Below are 9,081 nucleotides of genomic sequence, written 5' to 3' on the forward strand. Positions count from 1 at the left end.
ACCAACTCTTTAAACAAGAAGAAAAAATATTGTTGTGCTTGTTTCTATTGTAAAACCAGGTCATTTAACTTAAAGGGAATGAAACCTGCCTTGCTAGTGTAGCAAACCCCTAGTGGATACTTGATGAACTGACGATTGTTTTTTTTTTTAGGGGTCGAGTCTGGTAATACAATACATATCACGATACGCATCTCACAATATGTATCATGATATATCCTGAGATTGTTCTAGAACATCTTTTCACTATTGTTTTAAAGAGTATGACTTAAAAAAAACTCTACCTTTCATTATAATAAAATGGTAAAATCATCTTGTCAGCATTTTAAATCGACACAAGTATCGCCAAATGAAATATCACAATATATTCCCAAATCAATTTTCCTTCCCTTCCATATATTTTTCATACTTTAAGTTGCTAAGAAATGCTTAATAAAGAAGAAAGAAAACATAGATATGTCATTGGAGTTCAAGTATGTGAAATATGGGAACAAGTACAGACATTTCCTCTTGAAAGGCAAATTACAATGAAAGAATATATAACGATGAGATTGAAGATGTTTACGCTCTACTACCGTAACACATTAATGCTTATTTAGCTTCAAGAAACATAGGAAGATACAGGGCAACATATGAACAGCAAATAATCATAGCATAAAGAATATGCTAACAAGTTAACAAAACACTTTATATCATTTCAAATCACTAAATCTGTTGAATTCCTTATCGTCTGTGTCACTTTTTAACAGTTCTGCTGAAGCCAGAGCTTCTTCTTCTGCTTCGCTGTCAGTAGCAAATACAGATACACACAGCTTTAGCGCTCTCTAGTGGTTGTTAGTAGGAAAATAACAAACATGTGAGCTTATTTATTAAAGGAAAAAAAATACACTGTCGCACCCAAGTGTATAAGTCACACCCAAATTATGCAAAAAAAAGTGACCTAAACTTTGAAAAATACAGTAGTTAATTTAGTTTTTTAGCAGGAAGCAAGCTGCAAGTTAAAGCAGAAATCTCCCATTCCTCATCCTTGATGTCCATTTCACATCTATAATTCTGTGACGCCTCTTTTCTAGATCTTGCCAGACTACCTGAAGGCCTTGCTGAGTGTGGTCCCTCCGGGGAAGGCCAGCGACCAGCATCTGCAGCAGCTTGCCCGACTGGCAGCCCTGCAGCACCGTGCCAAGGACAGCATCTACTTGCCCACCATGTAAGAGGTTTTGTTTCCAACATTAAACAGAAAGATCTTCTCACTGCCTTTGGGTAACACCTGAATACCCTGTGTTTAGCCGAGAGGTGCAGGAGTGCGTCCCCCCGCAGTTCTACAGCAAACAGGGCTCACAGCAGTGGCTGAACATGACAATGCAGCACACGCAGCAGGTCCAGGCTTTGAACGCTCACCAGGCCCGGGCACAGTTCCTTGGTGAGACAGCCGATTTTAGTTAAAAAGATCTGTATTTGCTTCAAATAAATATCGTGGTATAACATGTATAAGTTTTTATTATTATATTGTATTTTGCCAACAATTTAAATTATTTTTTAGACAAGGAAAACGTATAATAAAATGTTTATTAAGTAAAAAAAATTTACTTTCACCAAAAAACACACATTTTTTCTCAACTTTTTTTGGCTAAACAATAGAAATATAAATAAACTTAAAATGCGAATACATAAAACAAAAGTATATAAATGTGCATTTTACCTTTTAGTTAGAAAAATCTTTGGAGTTTTTTAAACTATTCCGAAAAACTTTGCTGCGTCTTTTCTCTCCAGGCTTGGTCAGTGCCTTCCCCATGTTTGGCTCCTCCTTTTTCTACATTCAGAGCTCGAACTCTTCAACCATCCAAGCTCCCTGCATCCTGGCTGTTAATCTGAACGGACTGCACTTCCTCAACAAAGATACTCACGTACGTTGCATGCGTACATGCAAGTGCACGCGCACAGATCCTCACTCCACAGGCTCTACATTCCAACACCAGCTGGCAAAACATGTTAGCGGCAGCTGTTATTGCATGGCATGGTTACTCTGATTGGATGTTTTTAAGGTTAAATTAAAATTGTGCCTACTTGTGTTTGTCAAGCCGTGCTTTGTTTGCACACTTCCATCTATTTCTTTTGTCATGTGCTGAAGAAAACTTGTATGTTTTTGATAAAGCTGTGAAAAAGATTCTAACATTTCAAAATCCAGACAAGTGAACACATGCTGTGTTTTGTGTTTGTTGTGTATTATTTGTGTGGCTAGGAGGCCATGGAACGTTTCCCCCTGAAGGAGGTCCAGTCGACCCGCACCCAGAGACCAACTTCAGGCTCCAGTTATCCCTATGTGGACATCATGATAGGGGACCTGCTCAACCAGCGCATTACCCAGCTGCAGCTCGAGCAGGTGTGCACTCACACACTTGTGTCTGAAAAAGGAAAATAACACACTGCAAACAGGAAAATTCTATGTGATTTTGGAGTACGCAAAATATAGGCGTCATAATGTTTGTGTGTGTCTTTCCAGGGCCTGGAGTTGTGCCGAGTCATTGCCATGCACATGGAGAACATGCTGTCTCTTAGAGAAAAAAGACTCACCTTGCCACCGAGTGAAATTACCTTACTGTAGCACAGACAGGAAGTAAACATATTCAAAAAATACCTCAAAAATAATCTACATCTACCTCTATTTTTAAAGAGAATTTTATATGCAAATCATGCCTAGTACTACTGTATTCTTTTGATTGTCCATGTGCTGATGTAGTTATTCTCCCATCTAGCAGCCTTTGTTGCAAACAGCTGCTGACTCAGAGGGGGAAAAAATGAGTCAGAAACTGCATGTCTTACCCCAAAGGTTTGACCACAACCAGATTCACACCATGCTGCACACAATTCAAGCAACTTTTAGCTAAATTCTCCTGCTCTTTTCTGTTAAATCAAGGACAAAGTACTCGTGGGAAATTAATTTAACTAAACAGTTTGCACAAAGTACACTTTTAGCTATGCATCTTGATAAAAATTGTTGTATATAAATTAATTTGTAGAAATAATGCTGAACATTAAAGGTTAATATTACAAAGTGTCTTCATTTTATTTTGTGCAAAAATGTGTATCTTTAACAAAAACATTGTTTAATGCAATAAATAACCTGGAGTTTATTTAAAAATAACATAGATTAAGACAGATTTTAATTGTGTTTTTCTTATCACAAATTAATCCAACTATTTTTTTAAATTCCCCCTCTTGATCTACAGTAAAAGTGTTCTCAGCGGTTTTAAAATGATGGTTATGCTGTTTTTAGTCAAAATAAAATCTGTGTTATTTTCCAGGGCACGTTTTATACAGATTAGCAGTAATTAATTTGAAATTCACCTCTGAGTTCTGGTGTCAAGTGGGATGGGAAGCCCACCCACACTTCCCATCATTCCTCTAACCCCAAACTAACATTAGTAGTGCAACAAAAATGCCGAGCAATGTTGGAGCAATCCAACTGTATAGTTTTGATCCAGATGCCAGCACAGATGAGGAAAATTAAGACATGCATTACTCTATTTGTCTCTAGTCAAACCATTGACTGTATAAGTAGTATAAGTACGAACTGGACATAGCAAGCATTGAGGTCCCCTGTAACAAATGCATTACCTTCGGCCCTCGCTGAATCAGGCCAGAGCCTTCGCTGTCATTTCACCCCCATATTGCAGCCCATTGCTGCCCCTCGACAACGATTAGTCCGAGTCGAGCTGAGTCACCTTTTTAAAGGAACTGCTGTTGCCAATCATGAGTGAGCTCGTTCTGGCTTGCTTGATGGCCACACCCCTCCCACTCGAAGCAGCTAGGGGAAATTGGTCAGTCAAATGCTGGAGACGGGGCCTGCGGGGGCCAAATGCTTTGACTGAGGCATCTGATTGGTCAGTTTATAACCTGAATAACTGGCGATAAAGAAAAAATATCTTTAAAGAAAAAGCAAGATTATAAGGAACGTGCTAAGAAAGAAACTTCAGAAGGATTATGATTATTCTGACAAATAAAAGGACTGAGAAATGACTGTCTATCTCTCAATGGAAGTCTTCAGGACTTGGGGAGGGTTTGCTCAGGCCAGTTCCTACTTATACAGTCAATGAATTGAACTGGGAACTTGTGGCTTGCCGTAGTAGCTTCTACATCACAAATACAACCTTTTTGCAGCAGTATTTTATTTTCTGATCCTGATTCACAACAGTTTGAATTAAGAAATATGTAGTTTTATCATCTTAATGTTTTCTTTACGTGTCCTCCATCATAAGAAAAATGTCACAACAACACACAATTTTTATCTTTAAAAGTTTTTAGTTTTAATTTTACTAGTTTTTCATTATGAGGGAGTTTGATTTAACCGCAAAGACAGACCGTTTAATTTCGCTCAGTGTGGTTTTGTATTCAGCCCGGACCACCGGTGCGTTCTGTGTTACAAAACAAGCGTCCCCTCACAGGGTGCTCGGTTGTAGGGGGCGTTTCTTTGCGGTTTCCAGCTCTTATCTTCCCCTTCATTGGCTAACAAAAAGGGGTTCGTGAGAAACGGGAAGAGGAGGGGGGTTGTGGTCAAACCCAACCACGACCTAAGCAGCACCAGGAGGGAGAGGAGGAGAGAAAAGAGTCGTCGTCGCCGCGGCAGCAGCAGCAGCTACAGCTGTAGCCCCACTTTTGGTCTGCATGGGCTCGTCCGTTAGCTAGCATAGCATCGTCTGCCTCCGCCGTCCCGCCGCCGAGAACCCGAGAACTCCGGGGTGGTTATCCCAGCGCCTCCACCCGCGTCCCGACTGGAGTTCTCCGTAGCCGCTCAAGATGATGAAGTTCAGGTTTCGTCGGCAGACCACCGACCCGCAGAGGGAGAAAATAAAACAGGAGCTTTTCGCCTTCAGAAAGGTAAAGTAACGGGACGGGGAGGGTGGAGGTGCACGCGGAATCTTCGGTTGGCTGTGCCCCGCAATTAAACGCGGCATTAAAATAATAAATATAAACAAAGTAAATAAAAATAAGCGTACTTTTTTAGAAACTCCGAGTTAAAGCGGCTTATCCGCGTGTCTGCATTCGCCTTTCTGCCCACGAGAGACTCAATTAGCCGAGGAGGGCTTCGGGTCGCTGGGCATGGGGGGAAAGCTGGAGACGGGCGCGCTTTGTTGGGGTGTTCTGGAGGTGCTGAGATGGTTTGTGCATTCAAATGAGAACAGAAAACATAACAAAACTTTATAAACTACTATAATGTATCCAATCAGTCTTAATGACATGCAAACTCTAAAAGCACTCTGTGTTGCTGCTGTATGAAAAGTGCTTTATAAATACAGTTTGAATTTGAATTTCAATTAGTTTGACCAAATGAATATAGTGACAGCTTTTCTCGTAGTTGCAACCTGTTCAGGTTTCATGCTAAAATAAATCATGCATCACTCTCACACGAATATGAATCAGTGCTCAGATCCAGATGGATGTCCTCCGATGATGCACATCTCTTTAAATATCTTTATTTCAAATTCACTCTAAAATGGAGCAACATTCTTGTCCACTTCTGCTAACCTTAAATTAGGCTTAAGAAGTCACTAGTTGTCTGTAAATTGGTTTATTATGTTTCTTTACCGGCTTGTTGTTTTGCAATCAGGAGTTCTGCCCAGTGGTCTGTAAAAACGCTCACAATAGGCACCATTTTGCAGAGTTCTAGCCCTGTACTGGTGTGAGATGAGGCCACTGTCTCATGCAGAGTGGGCCTGTTCAAACATTTGGTTTCGAAAGGCAACCACACAGGAGAACGTGACACGGATCGTTGCTAATGCCCCACCGCAGCGCTCCAGCTGACAGAAATCTGGACTTTGACAATTCCAGAGCAAATCCCAGATTCTTTCTTTGGATCATTGTCCTCCTGGATGAACTAACTTCCTGCTTACGCTAGCTGAGGAAAAAATAAATTGTTGGTTTTGTGCTTGTTATATTCTGGAAAACAAAGGACTGGCTGCAGAGGGGAAGCCCACATTATCACCACTTCACTGCCGTGCTTGACAATGGGGAATTTTCTGCCAAAACCTGTAGACGATGGGGCTAAACCTTTAGCCACTTTATTTTTGTCTGACCAGTAGACATGAGGTGATGTTTGCATTTACAAAAGTGCTTTGACATTTCATTGATTCAGAGGAATTCTCTTGGGAATTGTTGCACACACCAAATTCTTTCAGTCATCCTCTGAGTTTGCGGTCTTCCTTGACACTTCTTTTTCCATTTCTCTTGTCTGATATTAAGCAAAATGTGCTGCAAGTTTCTCTAAAAAAATGCTTTTCAGTATTTTTATATAAAATTTCCAACATTCTTGCTTCTATTTTTCTATTTCAATGTCAAAACAGTTGAATAGACAGAAGAAGAAAAACAATGCAAATCGCTGTCTTTAGATTTTCACACACCTTCAACTGATCTCCAGATCTTTGCTGTGATTTAGGCCTCATTCCCACTGAACCTTTTGGTCCACACCAGAATTAGTCGTCTTGGAAAGACCTCTTGGTTTGGCAGGTGTTAAAACTCATTTGAACTCTGAAGACGAATTAAATGAGCTCTTCTTCACCTGAACACAAGGCTTTGTGGTCACAGACAGATCATCTATCAAAGAAAGGAAATTATCCAAAAAAAAGCTTTAATTGTAAAAATGTTGATCCATTTCTTAGTGGTGAACTTGGTGTAGCGGTGAAATGAAGTAGCTTATTGTTGTGATCATCAGAGGATTGGCCTGGCTTGTTGTTTTTTTTTTTCTTTGTACTTTTTGTGGTTTAGGTCAGGGTTCATTCAAGCTGCTGTTGGAACTGTGTTAAAGCAAAGGTGCAGAACGTTTCTGATGATCTCTCCAACTGTTTAGCTTTTCTGGTCTGAAAGAGTGCCTATCCTTTGATATTATAGGAGTAGAAACTCTAGAACAAGAGGGTTTATCTATTTTTATGCCTTACCGAAAAGATTCAAGAAGAAATACAAATCTGTTTTATTTTTTTACAAATTAAGTGCACACTTTAGTAGTTTATTTTGTGAGTTACTGTTGTTTCTTTAAAAGGCTGTAATTAAGAAAATACCATACTTTTAGATGGTAAAACTACTTAGAAAAGTTAGAATTTGCATCAATAGAAGATATAAGACCCACTCTGATGAAAAGTGTTATGGTGTTTTTATGCTCTTGTGGAAGTTTTCTTATGATGGAGGGCATATAGTTAGAAAATTATGCTTAAAATGTATTTCTGTTTATATTTTTATTCAAATAGTTGTGAATAAGGGGCAGACGAAAAAATGCGGTTTGAAAATGAGCGTATTTGTGATGTAGAAATTATGCTGGGCAGACCATGAGCTTTTTGCTCCAAGCTCTCAGAAACAGTAATGGGAAGAGGGGGCGGGGTTGCCCTGGACCAGCGGTCCCGCCCACAACTTGGAAGCGATTTTTGAATGAACGATTGCTGCCCTGCAGAAACTACATCCTAGAAAACGACTCAGGTTTTTTTTCATTTTTGGCTAAAAACGGCATAATCGTAATTAAAAGACCACTGGGAACACTTAAAAAAAATAGATAACATTTTTTTTCATGCATAAAAGACAACAAACCAGTTGTAACTGGTAAACCTGTGATGCACCAGCAATGACTGTGTCTGAGTCTCTAAATCAAATATTCAAGTCCTGCTTTTATTTTGAAAAAAGGCCAAGAGGGTTAGCTTGTTTCCTTTGTTGTTGTGCATTGTCACAGAGTTGCTTGCTATTTTTAAATTTTTAAATATCAAAAGATGTTGGTTAAATAGGACACAGCGGATGGAGACGTTCACTAAATAAATAGCTGTGATGGAATGGGCTGCAGTGGCTGTAAATCCTCAAAGCAATCAAAGGCTGCGTGGTGTTTAAAGTTCACGGACTGTTTGTTTTGTGGAAATTTTGCGTTGTTTGCTACCAGCTGCTACAACTGTCATTGAGGTGGTCCCTCCACAGGAAGCTAGCTTTGATGTGACTGCGTACAACCGGCCCAGCCAGTACTTTAAAACCGGCTTCACCGTCCCCACATGAGCACTTTTCCAGTCCAGTTTAAAGCTTTTAAAAGGAAGTTTTGTGTCTTCTGGGACGTGGTTGATGAGGTTTTTTTTTTGTTTTTTGTCGTGTAGCTTTTAATGTCTGACACAGGCAATAAAAAAAAAGCAGTGAATTTATGTTTATCCATTTACCAAGGCTTACAGAGGACTGCAATAAAGTAGAGCTACTGCCATTTACTGCTTAAAAAAACAAGAAAAAAATTCTAACTTTAAGAGGATCCTCCCTTTTTAGGTGGTGTTTTGTGCAGTCTGAGCTGAAGAGTGGAGCCGTTTTTAGGTAAAGATGTTGATAAATAGTTGTTTAAAAAAACATTCAAATTGATCTTTATTAACTAAAACAATTTGTGTTTATTTTATTTTTTGTATCTTTATAGCAGAAACGGCATGATTTTTGTTAATATTCCTTTAAAAACAGGCAAAGCTAGTTTGAAAATGAAAATTTAAACCACAAGCTGACTTTATCTGATATATTTTTGGGAAATTAGCCAACACACTTTGGTCGAAATGTCAATGTTTTCTCTCATTTTCCTCTATCAATCTGTCTGCTGTTTGTTTTTCCCACTCAGGCGGTCTGTCTTTTATTTTCCCAGACGGTGGAGCATGGTTTCCCCCATCAGCCCAGCGCTCTGGCCTTTGACCCCAAACTGCAGCTGATGGCCATCGGCACAAAGTCAGGAGCCATCAAAATGTATCCTTCAACACCTCTTTAATTCTGTGTGATTAAAGCTTAAATCATGACTATTTATAGAAAACAAACAAAAAAAAAAAAGAACATGAGTCTGCATAGAAAAAAGATGTTTTCTGTTTTGATTCTTATCCTTTAGTGTAATTGAAACGTGCTGGAATGACAGTATCTAAGCGAACTGTCAGAGTTCAGAAACTGCTTTATTTCCTGTGTTGTCAGTTGGGATCTTTTGAAGTGCCTCTGTTATCTTTGCATCAGCTCTGCAGTGCAGCTGCAGTGCTGCTTTTTGCTGCAGGGTTGTGGCTACACGCATCACTTTTATTCTTTTGGTTTCTTTTGATTCTTTTTTTTTTTTTT

General features: G+C 39.3%; 2 protein-coding genes across 2 annotated transcripts in view; both read left to right on the forward strand.

The window, feature by feature from the left end:
- The window catches only part of myo15aa (myosin XVAa), a 38,338-nt gene extending 35,309 nt beyond the window's left edge, over nt 1–3,029 (forward strand). The window contains exons 59-63 of the mRNA XM_036213067.1: nt 1,071–1,204; nt 1,284–1,417; nt 1,768–1,901; nt 2,237–2,377; nt 2,498–3,029. Of these exons, the coding sequence (XP_036068960.1) occupies nt 1,071–1,204; nt 1,284–1,417; nt 1,768–1,901; nt 2,237–2,377; nt 2,498–2,599 (645 nt within the window). The 3' untranslated portion in view covers nt 2,600–3,029. The remainder of the gene's footprint in view (nt 1–1,070; nt 1,205–1,283; nt 1,418–1,767; nt 1,902–2,236; nt 2,378–2,497) is intronic.
- Nucleotides 3,030–4,448: 1,419 nt separating this feature from the next.
- Nucleotides 4,449–9,081, forward strand: part of llgl1 (LLGL scribble cell polarity complex component 1) — a 34,090-nt gene continuing 29,457 nt past the window's right edge. The window contains exons 1-2 of the mRNA XM_024271621.2: nt 4,449–4,872; nt 8,630–8,727. Coding sequence (XP_024127389.1) covers nt 4,792–4,872; nt 8,630–8,727 — 179 coding nt within the window. The 5' untranslated portion in view covers nt 4,449–4,791. The remainder of the gene's footprint in view (nt 4,873–8,629; nt 8,728–9,081) is intronic.

Source organism: Oryzias melastigma, linkage group LG8, assembly GCF_002922805.2.
Source record: "Oryzias melastigma strain HK-1 linkage group LG8, ASM292280v2, whole genome shotgun sequence".
NCBI classification, from domain to species: domain Eukaryota; kingdom Metazoa; phylum Chordata; class Actinopteri; order Beloniformes; family Adrianichthyidae; genus Oryzias; species Oryzias melastigma.